The 15,264-nt window shown below is 35.9% G+C and overlaps 1 protein-coding gene across 2 annotated transcripts in view; it reads left to right on the forward strand.

Annotated features, from left to right (window-relative positions):
• The window catches only part of LOC309823294 (phospholipid scramblase 2), a 30,948-nt gene extending 19,974 nt beyond the window's left edge, over positions 1-10,974 (forward strand). For both annotated transcript variants that reach the window (XM_082655481.1, XM_082655482.1), the window contains exons 7-9: positions 628-789; positions 7,442-7,603; positions 9,973-10,974. In XM_082655481.1, the coding sequence (XP_082511607.1) occupies positions 628-789; positions 7,442-7,603; positions 9,973-10,026 (378 nt within the window). In that variant the 3' untranslated portion in view covers positions 10,027-10,974. The remainder of the gene's footprint in view (positions 1-627; positions 790-7,441; positions 7,604-9,972) is intronic.
• The last annotated feature ends 4,290 nt before the right edge of the window (positions 10,975-15,264 follow it).

Consider the following 15,264-nt stretch of genomic DNA (forward strand, 5'->3'; position numbering starts at 1 on the left):
ATAGCTGAGGGAAAACTGAGTGTGATGGAATATGCTCTATAATTTATAGAGCACCTTAGCATACATTATACAATTGGTCTTAATAAAGAGATCTAGGAAGTCCTCAGTTACAGATAAACATGTTGAGATGCTGTCAAGGTCACCCAGCTAATGTTCAGAGCCAAGATTCCAGGCCCCATTTTCTTTCCATGCTAGCACTATTGCCACTTATATTTGAAAACTGCCCCAGTGATCAGGGCTCTGTCCATACACTTAAGCCACTGTTTTTAAAGGAATTTGAGGAAATAGCTATTAATAATTTAGACATTTTTTATAAGTATGGAAATTTTAAAATATACAAGACCAGTAGAGCAGTGCTTCAGAATGGAGACAGTGCATGCAGCCTCCCCGAGTCTGTGTCTCATCTCTTCCACTTTGCAGCTGGGGAATCTGATACAAGTTAATTAACCTCTCTGTTCCTCAGTTACTTCCTGTATAAACAGGGATAATAGTACCAACGTGGTAAGGATGTGGAGTGAGTTAAGTGGTGCTTAGAACAGTGTCTGACACTTAGAAAGTATTCAGTAAATGAGAGTTCTTATTAGACATTGTTATGATTACAGTTTATATATTCTTTTGCTTTTGTAGATAGAAATCCAGGCTCCTCCTGGTGTACCAGTAGGTTATGTTACTCAGACCTGGCACCCATGCCTGCCAAAGTTTACACTTCAAAATGAGAGGAGAGAGGATGTGCTAAGACTTACTGGTCCATGTATTGTCTGCAGCTGTTGTGCAGATGTTGATTTTGAGGTAAGAGGTGTGATAACGTTTATGGGTTTTGCTTTCCTAGTATAAGAATAACATAAGCTGGGAGGATGTTACAAACATAGTAAATGAATACGTCCTGATATCTCAAGAGGGTCTCAGTGTCCTTCATATTTATCTTTGGTCAGAGAGATGGTTATTGCTCTGATTAAGCATCAATGTTGATTGTGTTAAATGGAAAAAAGAGAAACAGAGATTTGTAGTCAAATAAATATAAACAAAGCATCTAACATTGGTGGTTTTTGTGTAGAGGTACTGTACGTTATCCATTTTAAGTGGAACATTAACCTTGTCATCAAAGTCTGATTGCCAAAGCATATGGTTCTTCCTTAGCATGAAACACAGGCTGCCAGTGCTCTAGGCCCTCTTCAAAATCTCCGACATCTTTGAGTTCCTACAAAAAGCCCAGTTATGCAAAGAGAATTTTAACAAATATATGATGTACTACCCAATCATGCTTCTCTATGATCTCTCCTTTATCTTTGTATTAAATTCATTCATTAGAAATCACAATATATCTGTGTATTTACTACCTGGAGGAATTGTATCACAGCAGTTTTTCAACAAATGGGGCCCAGACTTATGGCCCAAATTATTTAGTTGCAAATACTTAAAAGTTGAGAGATTATAAAACTTAATCTTGATACCACGATTCTCTTGTATAAGCATAAAATCTGGTAAACTGGACAATTTCCACAGAAGGGACAAAAATCTAAAACTGAGCAGGACTGCCCCCTTATGATAAATAAGTGGGAACTCTGCCACTGCCCCTGACTTGACAAGGTTTTCCACTATCCAGCTTCATTCTTTTATATTATCTGCCTGTCTTTGCTAGTCATATGATTTTTAATTCCTCTGTTATATAAAGATGGATCACTCCTCTCATTGACTTCAGTGTCTAATGAGGCAGACAGGCAATTCTAAGAAAAGTACATATGATGTAATTAGAGACTTTATAAAGACTCTTACAAAGAATGCATAGTGTGTGGGGGGGATATAAACTATGTATGTTTAAAGATTTTATAGGTTTGTGTATAATAACAGTTCTCTATGTAGGGGTTATCATTCCCATAAAAGATTCAGAAGACTGAAAGGTAATTGTTGTTTCAGGGAATATTAATGGAAGTTTTGCTGACATATATTTTATCTATGTAAAATAAGTAAAAATACTGGTGAAGTAAGTCACACTGGAGTGTGAAGCTCTTATATTTAATGATAAGAAAGTTGGAAATCATTCAGCAACCCTTCTCAGTGGGTACCTTAAAGCATCTATTATAGGCAATGAATTAACTTCTCTCCTGTGCATCTAGAATGGTGCTAACTAGATAACATCTTTGAGGGAATTGAGAAAATAGTACCTTGAATCACTTTCTATATACTAGATAATAGAAATTTTGAAAGCAGGAATTATCAGTATGAGGGACCACTATGGAACATGGAAAAGAGTCATTCTAAAGGAAAAAAATAATTCAGAGACATTTATAAGTGTACCCAGTGGTACTGATTCATAGATTTGATGTCAGTGGAGGAAGAAAGAAAATTTAGACATGATTCTAAAGTCTTATTGGTCTGATGTCTGATGTCTGATGTTTAAGAAGCTGAATGTTTAAGAAGCTAAATGATGATGCCATTGACCAGGGTAAGAATCCTGAAGGAGAAACAGTTAATTTGTGGGAAGCTAATGATTTGTTTTTGAGTCATGTTGGTTTTAGGTGTGTAAGGGAAAATTTTAGAGTTTTTGGCATACTGGCATGGCAACTGGCATGGCAGTTGAAGCCATGAGATTATCCCACGGGTGAGTAGAAGAAGGACAAGTAGACTTTGTAACCCTTAGAGATGAGGGAATCTGTCTTATTCCAGGGCTATTAGGAGTAGGAAAAAAATATGCCTACATGAAACTGATATCCCAATCTAGCCCCCTCTATGAATTTGAGGTCTGAATTTATAACACCAGTATGGGGCTTCCCTGGTGGTGCAGTGGTTGAGAGTCTGCCTGCCGATGCAGGGGACACAGGTTCGTGCTCCGGTCCGGGAGGATCCCGCGTGCCGCAGAGCGGCTGGGCCCGTAAGCCATGGCCGCTGGGCCTGCGCGTCCGGAGCCTGTGCTCCGCAGCAGGAGAGGCCACAGCAGTGAGAGGCCCACGTATCGCCAAAAAAAACCAAAAACCAAAACAAAACAAAACAAAAATTTATAACACCAGTATGATTCATGAATCTTAAGACATAGAAACTGATCTTGAGTGGTGATACACATGGGAGAATTGAATGCAAAAACATACTAGATGGAGATTGATCACCAAGGTCACCCTCTATCCCTACAGAACAAACCTATCTCCACATGAGCAAATTCAAAAATTAACATACTGTTCTAGGAACTAATCTACCAAAACCAAACCGCATATAATAGAACAGTCTGTTACCAGTCATACAAGAAATACCTAAATAGACATTAAAGAGCCTAACAAAGAAACAAAAAGGGTCATAAGGGGAGGATGAAACAAATAATAAAGGCCAGGAGGATATAAAAACAAGCCAAATAGAACCTCCAGAAATGAGGAACAGTCATTGATAAAACCTCATTTGAAAGGATGAGCTACAGATTAGACACAGGTGAAGAGAGAGTTAGTGAACTGGATCACCCATATTAGGAATATAAAGAGGAGGTTGGTGGGCAAAAGATATAAACTTGAAGGAACATGGAAGCTAGAATAAACTACTGCATATGCCAAAGATGAGTTACAAAAAAAGAGGAGACAGAAATGTTTTGATACAATATTCAAAGAGATACATAGCTAAGAATCTTGCAGACTTGATGCCATTGGTTCTCAGATTCAGAAATTGCAAGGAGTTCTGGTAAGAAAAAGAAATAACACCCAGATACAGCTTAGATAAACTGCAAACTGCAAACTAAAATAGGAAATCTAAAATCATCAAATGGGAGTGGGGAAGATTATTTCTAATACGTAATTCTCTGACCATTAGGGATTATGAACATTTCTCTAAGTTTACTAGCTACTTGTATTTGCTCTTTGAATTATCTTTTAATATTGGTTGCCTGTATTTTCTATTGGGTTGTTTATTTTTTTCTTGTCAATTCATAAATATAGTTTGTGTGTTGAAGACATTGACCCTGCATCTGTATTTCTGTCCTCTGATCTGCAAATATTTTCCACAAATCTACCCCTTTTGTACTTTGTTTTATAAATATATCTCAGTTGGCTGGACAACTGTGTCATCACAATTTATTAAGTAAACTATTCATTTCTTGCTAAGCTGAAATGACATACATTAAATTTCCACAAGCAATTTCTAGATTCATTCTTCTATTGCATTGTTACCACTTTTCTTACAGTAATGCCTTATAATTCAATTATGGTAACAGTGATGTATCCTATATTTAGTCATAGCCACACAGTCACTAATCATTCTGTTTTATCATATTTTCTTGCTATTGTCAGATGTTCCCTTTCATGTGAACCTTAAGATCATTTCATTAAATTTTTCAGAAGTTAGAATCCAATTAGTATTGTATTGTCTATGATTTTTTTAAAATTAATATATTTATGATGCTAAACGTGTCTCATCCCAAAAGTGTAATATATTTTAATTCATTTATATCTAATTTTGTACTCTTCATAAGACCATATAGAACTTCTATCTCTTTTTTTAAATTTTTGTAAGTAATTTATAGGCATTATCACTACTAATCAGGAATATTTCTATTTGTAGGTACTTATTGTTAATATTGAGAAAAGCTATTTATTTTTGTTTACCTCTTATTCAGCCTTGTGACTATATTCTAGTATTTAATTTGGAAGGCATTTTTGCTATACTTACTTGGTTTATCTAGGTATAAAATCATATAGCAAATGGAAGCTCTTCTAATTTGCCAATTAACTTATTTTCTTTTCCAGCCTACTTCTTACAGCAAAACTGAATAATATTTGCCAATTTTGTGTATACCTACTAAGTTGATGATTTCAATTGAAATAGCAGCAAATGTTTCATAATTTAGAAAGATACTGGCTATTTTTCATAGTATTTTTCTATTCCTGTTTTACCTAGAGCAAGAATCAACATACTTTTTTTTTTTTTTTTGGTAAAGGAAGAGATAGAAAACATTTTAGAGTTTTGGGCCATATGGTCATTGTTACAACTACTCAGGTCTGCCATTTTAGCATGAAAGTAGTCATACACAATACACAAATATTGGGTGTAACTGTGTCCAAATAAAACTTACAAAAACAGGGTGCAGACTAAATTTGGCTCATTGACCTTTGCCTGCTGACCCTGACCTAGATTTTTATTAAGAATTGATACTTAACTTTCTAAACAGCAGAGCATCATAACAGTCATGAATATAGACTCTGGAGAAGAACACCTGGGTTTGAAATCCATTTCCATGACTTCTTATTTGTGTGAACTTGGACAAGTGACTCACCTCTCTTTGCTTTGGTTTATTCATATGAAAATTGTGTGTAATAATACTATATATCCTATAGAGAAATTATGAGGAAAAAATTACCTAAGACTTGTAAAGCATTTATATGCCTAGAATATACTAAATGTTATATAAATGCTTAATTAGTAAGTAAATAAAATACCTTTTCAGGACCTATGGATACACTCATATTTTTGAATTATATGATTTTTTTTTTTAGTATTTTGTACTTTATTATAGTATTTTTTATACTGGGCTCTATGTGCTAATGTACTATTTGGATTTTTGTATTTATATTTATGTTGTGAGATGAACCTATAGATTTCTTTTTAGAATACCTTTATCAATTATTTGTATTAAATTTATAGGTTTATAAATTTAATAGTAATATAATACCAGTTTATTACTTCCAGAAGTTGCAATCATTTTATTATGTAGATTTTCTGTTTTTAAAATATTTTCTAGAATTTAGCTAAAAATTATCTAGTCCTGTTGACTTTTCAGGTGTAGATCCTTATTCACTTTTCTGTTCCTTTCCTTTAAAACATTATATGTCTACCTCTTACATAAATTTTTGGTGAATTTTTAAATTTCTTGCTATAGTAATCAAAATGGGGAAGTGTTAATATCTGGTAAGTGTAGTAGTAGGATTATGATGGCTGATTATCTTTTGTATATTTTGTTAAAAATTATTTTTCAAAAATTAAAAATAATTGAATTAAAAAATAAAATGTAAGGTGTTATTACTAGCTTCAAATCCTTACATGACAGCTATGAGCAGACAAAACATGAAGGTGTGCAATAGGGAATTTGTATTAGTTTGTTTTGCCACAAGAGCGTAACAAATAATCCCTAAAGCTCAGTGGCTTAAGAAAACATGCTTATGGGTCTGAAGGTCAAATGATATACCTAGGCTCAGACAGATGGCTCTGATTTAGGCTTCCAGTTGGTCTCAGGTCTGCTCCAGGTATGTTCATCCTGGAGCTTCAGCAACAGCAGCTGCCTGGATCATGCTTTCTAGTGGCTGATCACTGGAGAGCAAGACCAAGGCAGAACCACTCAGCCATGTTTAAGGTCTCTGCTGGTGTCACATCCACTAACACTCCACTGGTCAAACAAGGCACAAGGCCAAGCCTAATTTCAATGTGCAGGAAAGTATACTGGGCTTACAGAGGGAGGGGACTGAAATGACTATTTGATGAACAGTAATCCATGCTATCACAGTTTTTTTCATATTAGAGGTTTCAAGTTTTTAAAGAACTTAACCACCCACATCCAAATAAAATGAGTCAACTGTTTCTAATTTGCCCACATTTATGTAGCTGTCCCAACCTAAGCTAGGTCTTCAAAGGTTGTTGCCAGCACGTGTGGTACCTTGTGCATATTTGAAAAGGACACTTCTCTTACTGGTTTGACACAACTCTGCCTATATATACCCTGACAAGTGTGGACTACATTCAGCCTCCACATGCCCACTTGGTGGGGTGCATTTCTCTGGCTATAAGCTGTTCAACTCTTTATCATGGCCCTGAGCTTTCCTCAGGCAGAACTGAAAAATTAGAAGAACTTTACTTTGGAGCTTTTTTTGTTCCATACACATTTCCTCTTTTGTTGTTCATCCTCCTCCTGTTGTCGAGTCGTACCCCAACCTTTGACCTGAGGCATCTCATCAAGTTACTATTGGTTACTTAACCTTCACTCAAAACTGCCAGTCCTCTTTACCAGGCTCTTGGCATTTCATGTTTTCCTCCTGACAGTGGGTGATAATGGGGCCTCCCATCACCTTTAAAACTCTGACTATATCAACTCTCTGTGCTTGTGTTAAAGCAGAAGTCAGATAGGAGTTTCACCTACTACCTTCCTGATGGCTTCTAGAAATTTCATCAAAGAAATATTTCCTGCTTAAATTTTATTTTGGCTCAATTCAACTAACTTATTACTGTATGTCTTAATGGAGAATAGAAAATGTTAAATATTTCAGCTAAACTACTTTCATATTCTCTGTACCAAAGAAACAGTTTTTTTAAATGAATCTATAAATGGATATAGGAATCTACATGCATGTAATGAGTGATATAATGTTCATAGTTATGAATGGCGTATAATTTTAATATAATATTTGTTTTATTTTACTCCTACTTGGAAAGCAGCTTTATTATTAGTTTTCTAGAATTCTTTGTCTTTTTTTAAAATTAGATTAAATCTCTTGACGATAAATATGTGGTTGGCAAGATTTCCAAGCAGTGGACTGGCCTTGTGAGAGAGTTATTTACAGATGTCGATAACTTTGGCATCCAGTTCCCTTTAGACCTTGATGTGAAAATGAAAGCTGTGATGCTCGGCGCATGTTTCCTCATTGTAAGTTTATTCTTGCTAATCTGGGGTATAGATGGTTTCTCTAGGATCATTCTGAAATAATTTGGTAAATTTTACATTTTTAAATGACCTTAAATTTGTAGGTTTTATTGAAAGTGGTCCTATTTAATTTTAGCTCTGAAATTCCATTTTCTTCTGCTACTCTGGGTTCACAAATGACTAGCTTCTCTCTGGAGGGTCTGTACAGTTTCACATTGTAACAAGAGGATCTTATATATTAAGGAGAGGCTCTGGTTTTAGTAAAAAAAAAAAAAAAATTGGTGATTTGGAAAAGAGTCTGAATCTTCCAGTGTGTTTAAATGGAATAAGTCTCAGTGAAACAAAGAGATTTATGCCTGATTCATTATTAAATTAAACCATCTAATACAGAAATACAAATTGTAGTAAGAATCTACATTCAGTCAAGCCTTAGACAGAACTACCAATTAAGAGGAAATATATGAGATACAGCAATGACTTTGAACTTGTCTTCACATTAAATTACCTAGGGAGCTTTTAGTAGTAGGCCATATTCCAGTTTAACTAAATCAGAAGCTCAGAATTAAAAGTTTGTGTAGCTCCTCAGATGATTCCATATACAGCCGATGTCAAGGGCTCCTGGGACAGAGCAGTGGTTTTCAACCTTAGCTGCACAGTAGAAACACCTGGGTAGCTTTCACACTCCCTGTGTCAAGACTATGTACCCAGATCTAGTAAACCAAATCCTGAGGTGGATCCAAGCCTTCAAGCTGTTCGAGCTATCATATGATTCCAAAGCAAGAAAGGTTTGGAGTCACTAGATTAATACCTTAAATATTGGCATATGGATGCAATCAGAAAAAAAATAAAAAGTAAAAGAACATACAGAAAAAGGATCCAGTTACTTCAACAAATACATATCAGAAAAATAAAATAAAAATAAAATAAAAAGAGAGAAACATCAGCTTAATGTAGTTTGTAGACCATGTTTGGAAACTGATTTAAACAAACCAATATAAAGAGACATTTACAAGACACTCAGGGAAATGTGAACATTGGCAATTTGATGATATTAATGAATTATTAAGGTTTTTTAAAAAAATATGATGTTATTGTGGTTATACAAAAACAGTCCATTTTCTTCAAGGGCACATACTGAAGTATTTCGGTATAAAATGATATGGTATCACAGATTTGCTTTTAAATAATGGGGGTGAGGGAAAAGGGACACAGCGGATGGAGTAACTGGTGAACCAAGCTGGGTGAGTGGTCATTGGGACTTTATTTATACTATTCTATCTACTTTGGGACAGGCTTAGTATTTTCTATATAAACTTTTAAATATAACCTTTTAAATAAACTTTTAAATATAACCACAGTTCTATCTAAAAACTATGTTTTCAGTAAGTGTTTATTTCACATGAGAAGAAAATTTTAACCTTAACTTGGGGAACTGTTTAACCAAAGGTTTACACAGCATAACCAAAGATACGGTGTGTACAGGGTGGAGAGAGTAGTCTGGGGTGTTTGGATAGGTGAGAAATGGGATAGGGGTGGTGGTGGTGCGGTTATTAGGAAGTGAATATGGGGTAGATTGGGCAGTCTTCCCAATCTTATAGACCTTGGGAAGATACTGAAAATTGTTTAGTTAACTGGTTAATTTTAAGCTATGCATAAATAAAAGAGTTATAAACCCAAATTTTAGAAAGATAAATCCTGGTGACTGTGTACCAAATGGATTGAAGAGAGGTAAAATTGTAATAGTGCAATTGCAAGTGAATGGTGATAAAGATTCAATTATTTCTTTGTAAAGAGAAAAAGGAAAATGATAGATGTGAGAGAGGTACAATCCACAGGACCTGACAGAAGTTGTAGGGGAGAGGGTCTGGTTAGAAATTGATGGAGTAAGACAAGCTGAGGAACACAGTGGACAACAAGTTTGGAAGAGAAATCATAAAACTGGGCCAAAAAATTCTAAGATGTTATTCTAACTCTAAGATGGCTGTCATTCTCCAGAAACAATCTAAAAATTGTACATGGAACTCCAGTCACAACACAAGTTATATTACTAGAGAAGGAGTACAAAAAGTTGAGGAACAAAGATTGAAAGAGGAACATTCTAAGAGGCATGAAAAAAGTGGAATTTAGAGAAATTACCAGAGGATTAATTAAGTTCATACAGGTATCAATAAGTGAAAAGAATTACAGGATTTAATTGCCATTAAAATGGAAAGCTGAAGCTATCAACCTTTCCCAGATCTACCTATTAGTTGATTTTTCTTGTTTAGCAGATACGTTATTGTGTTTCATCAGATCCCTTAGCATTTATGCATCTGAGAGCTGATCTCTGTTTTGTTGCTGAAAACCCATTTCCGTATTTTGTTTTTATCTAGGACTTCATGTTTTTTGAAACGACTAGAAATGAACAGAGAGCAGGAGTGTGGTAATGCATTCATTGACATCTCCTCAGAAAATCTGAAGTCCCTATATCGATTGGGACTATGTAAAAGAAGAACTGGTGGATTTTTCTCTTTATGTAAATGACTTATTATAGCATATGTGAATTACACTGTGATGCCTGAAGCTCCAGATATATGATTTTACTTTTCAAATTAAAGAGTTTATTTTTAATATCACTTACTTATAAATGTTTTTACACATTTTCTTTTATACATTTCCTGTTTCATTGTGTATTTTGGAGAAAGGATATAGAAATTTTTACATTTAAACATAACTTCCTATGATTAATTACTTTGAACTACAGTCTCTGCTTTATTTTCAATTTGTATCGCAAAATTAATTGAAGACTTTTTAAAGTAATTTTAATATAAACTTACACATTATTTTATTAAATCTAGTTACAATTTATTTCATATGTAACAACTGTTATTTTGCAAATACCGTATATTCAAAAGAATTCAAAATGAACATAATTTCAGTGTTTTTTTAAAATTACATTCAAATAATACTCAATATTCTTATGTCAAGGGAAAGTAAAATCATTTTTTTGATCAGAAAATCACACTACATTTAACTTCTCCTGTAAGCTAATCTGCAACTATAAATAACATTTTCATTTTGACAAGACTATAAATTACCAATTTTTGATAACGATTTTTCATGAAAAAAGAATGATTCTGTCCCCAAGAAAGACACATTTAAAGACTCACTCACTCTAAAACTGGGATATTGTTATAAGTTTTGAAGTAATTATTTATATATGGAATGGTTAGCTCCTGTTCTGTATTCTGTCATTCATGGAACATTAATAGTTTTCAGATCACTCAGGTGTTAATTAAATAGAACATATATATTCTGAGTATAAATGCCTACAATGGTCTATTAGATTATTTTTACCAACAATCAAATAACTAAAATAAAAAATTGCTGATATATTTCTTTGCATATTTGATTTTTGTTTTTAAACAAACTGTGAACAGTTAACTCACATGATATTCTGAACTTTACACATTTACCTTCCCTTTCGAATCTTCTTTAAAAGAGCAAAAGCATAGGATAATCTTTAGCAAAATATATACCTGTGCTGGAAACTTAAGTTTTCTTCCTGTCAGAAAGTTAAAGGAATTTTTATACTTCCTGTCAGAAAGTTAAAGGAATTTTTATACCCTGTTTTGTAGGGAAAACTGAATCAAGTGAGAGGAGATGTCCAACCCACAGTTTACCTCATGGAAAGGAAAAGTGTGTTTAGGAAATAAGAACTTAGGGGAGAGATTCCCTTTCATCCTCAGCAGAACTCCAACACCATCAGCTCCTAATGTTGAGAACACTGGGATGGCAGGAAGCTGCAGAAAAGGTGATGTCCAGACCACCTTTCATTAGCCTAAATAATGCACCAGATGCCAGATTCCTATGATGACGTGTAACCGAGGCATTCACATTCAGTTTATAGTTGGTACAGACAGCATGCCAGGTAAGGCGAGGTACTTGCACAGCTGGACCTAGTGGCATTAGCTATGCCAGTTAGAGAAGGGAGGGTTTTCCAAGCCCGCTGTCAGGTACCACAACCAACCCAAAATGAGGCTAAGAGACTGACATTATCCCTGTGACAGCTACATCTTGCTTTCACTTCCCCCTCCTCCTCCCAATCTCCCCTACTCCTACTCCTTCTTTGCATAGGACTCAAGATCTCTGGTTAAGCAAAGTAAAACTGCAACTTATCTGAACAGCTCCTTCCTTCTTCAACTATGCAAAGAAGGTCTGAGCAGAAACCCACACACTATCAGCAGAATCTATTTAAGTTCAAATACTAGAAAAATGTGCTCTCATTAAATATTTACAAAGAAAAGACTCATCATACATGGAAAATTAGAAATTTAAGTGAGAAAAATATCAGGACTTGAAACAAATGTCTTCATTTGTAATCTCAATGAGATTTGAGGAAATGTTGCATATTTATTTCTGGAACAGGCAGTAGAGAAAAAGGAACATTCTGGGCTTTCCTGGTGGCGCAGTGGCTGAGAGTCCGCCTGCCGATGCAGGGGACATGGGTTTGTGCCCCGGTCCGGGAAGATCCCACATGCCACGCAGCGGCTGGGCCCGTGAGCCATGGCCGCTGAGCCTGCACGTCCGGAGCCTGTGCTCCGCAACGGGAGAGGCCACAACGGTGAGAGGCCCGCGAAAAAAAAAAAAAGGAACATTCTGATGATGCGAAATTTTAATAAAGTCGAAAAGTATGATAACCACACTTTAAAGTATGATGGTGGCACTGGTATAGTCGATTGATTTAGGTAGAAAAGTAACACAATAAGATAAAAGAGATTTTTAAAAATTCTCCCAGAAGTCAGATAAACACAAAGTATAGAGAGGAAAAGGTGATTCCTGAGGAACAGATACATTCACTTCATGTTATGCACAACAGAAATTCCACAAGCAGAAATTAGATGAGGTCAAGAGAATATTTCCAAACAGGCTGTCATCGCTAGGTGAATGGATTTATCACATACCAGACAAAATTAATGAAAATGATCCATTTCTTTGTTACTTTTGAAGAATAATTTCACCATATACAGAATTCTGGGTGGTTGCGTTTTTTCTCTCACTCTAAATATTTCACTCCACTCTCCTCTTGCTTGCGTGGTTTCCAAACAGAAGTCGGGTATTATCTTTGTTCTTCTATAGGTATGGTGCTTTTTCCTCTGTCTCCTTTCACAATTTTTTTTTATCTTTGATTTTATGTAGCTTGAAAATAATATGCTAGTGTAGGGTTTTTCACTTTTTTCCTGCCTCATGTTTGCTAAGCTTTCTGAACCTGTGGCTAGGTGCCTGACAATATGAGGAAATTCTCAGTCATTATTGTTTCAAACATTTCTTCTGTTTGTTCCTCTCTTTCTCTTCCTTCTGGTATTCACATTACATTTATGTTGCACGTTTGTATTTGTCCCATAGTCCCTGAATATTCTGTTCTGGTTTTTTTCAGTTTTTGTTCTATTTGCTTTTCAGTTTTGGAGGTTTCTATTGAGACATCCTCCTCAGATATTCTTTCTTCAGTTGTGTCTAGCCTACTAATAAGCTCATCAAAGGCATTCTCCATTTCTGTCACAATGTTTTTTATCTATAGCATTTCCTTTTGGTTCCTCCTTAGGATTTCCATCACTTTGTTACATTGCCCATCTATTTTTGCATGCTATTTTATCCCTTAGAGACCTTAGCATATTAATCACGGTTGTTTTAAATTCCCAGTCTGGTAATTCCAACACCCCTTCCATGTCTATTTCTGATGCCTGTCTCTTCAAATTGTGTGGGTTTGGGGGGGGGGGGGTTGTTTTTTATTTATTTATTTATTTTTTTTTTTTTTTTTTTTTGCGGTACGCGGGCCTCTCACTGCTGTGGCCTCTCCCGTTGCGGAGCACAGGCTCCGGACGCGCAGGCTCAGCGGCCATGGCTCACAGGCCTAGCCGCTCCGCCGCATGTGGGATTTCCCGGACCAGGGCACGAACCCATGTCCCCTGCATCGGCAGGCAGACTCTCAACCACTGCGCCACTAGGGAAGACCTCAAATTGTGTTTTTTGACTTTTGGTATTCCCTGTAATTTTTTCCTGATAGCTGGTCATGATATATGGAATAAAAGGAATGCTGTAAATAGGGCTTTTCATAATGTAGTGGTGAGATGCAGGGGAGTGGGAAGTGTTCTGTACTCTGATGATTACATCTCAGTCTTTTACTGAGCTTTCCCTTCTGGACTGGGAACTACACAGGTGTTTTTTCAGTATTTTTTCCTCCCCTCTTTGATGGAACAGGATGGCTATAGTGGGCTGGAGTTGGGTATTTCCCTTCTATCACATGTAAGGCTACAGCTGACCGGAGTTGGGTTATTTCCTTTCCACCAGGTCATTTAGGCTGTGGGTAAGTACTTTTTCCTGAGGGCAGACCTTGTTAAGAACAGAGTGCTCTGGTGTGTTTCAAAATGATACCTTTTCCCCTCCCACGCAGGAAGCACAAGGGGATTTTATCTTTTTAATTTACTGTGAGAACTTGATTGAGCTTCTGAGGGAGAATCTCACAAAATTGTGTCCCCCATCTCCCCACACCCACCAATGACAGGGTCCTTGCAGAGTTTCTAACTCACTGACTTGTGCACACTGAGTGTCAGTACATTAATACATTTTCCTTTTCTGGCACTGGTTCTGCAGTGGTTTCCGCTCCTGAGCCTTAGCTCCAGTAAGCCGTGACTCCCTGTGTTCACCTGTCTCTCCAACCTTGGGGACAGCAGTTGGCCTTGTATCCTCACTTCTGTTGCAGATCCTAGAAGAGCTGTTAACTTTTCAGTCAGTTCAGCTTTTTACTTGTTAGGATGGAGAGCGACTTCCAAGCTCCTTACCTGTGGAACTAGAGTCAGAAGTGGCTCTTCATTTTTTTAATGTCAAAATTGTTGCTACATCAGAATTCTCTGATTTTCGTTCAGTCTGTATTTCTTCTTTTCATGCCATAAATAAAATGGTAATTTTATTATGAATATGAGCACATTTTACCCTATATTATAGCTATGTATCTTCTGTTTATGATTTATTTTCTTTACTACAGTGTGTACTCCTTCTGGGCAGACTCTGCCTCAAAATCATTTTTGTACCTATCCCCAGTGATGCCAAAACATTGTGACTTGCATATAGTTAATTTCAATAAATGTTTCTCTTCTTGTTGTGGAACAAATGAAAATTTTAAACAGATACATGTAACATCTCAGACTTGACTGAAAATCATGAAAAATTTTGAAATTGAGAGATACCAACATTTCATGTAAAAGGAGAACAGGAGTTTATTTAATGACAAACCCAAGAAACCTCCAAAAAAACTACAGTTTTTAAGGATGAACTGACATAAATATAATGTGCACAACAAGATTGGTAGCTATGGCACTGGATGTGTCTATAATCCTCATCCTGGGTGTTATAAATACTATAATAATACTATAATAAGAGTATCCAAACTCTTAGAACTCTGGCACCTGAGAAAATATGATTAAAAGGATGAAGAGTGTGGAAACCATGTTCTTTGAAGAATGACTAATGGTATACAGCCTCAAGAAGGGAAAATGTGGGTGCTGAACTATGGAAGTGGGATAAGTTTATTCTTAACTGCTCTGTAATGCCCCAGATTTCTCAGCTATAAAACTGATACAATAATTGTATAACCCTCATAGAGTTGTTGTGAGAGTTAAGTCACTACA

This window comes from Grampus griseus (assembly GCF_964374135.1).
Source record: "Grampus griseus genome assembly, chromosome: 5".
NCBI classification, from domain to species: Eukaryota; Metazoa; Chordata; class Mammalia; order Artiodactyla; family Delphinidae; genus Grampus; species Grampus griseus.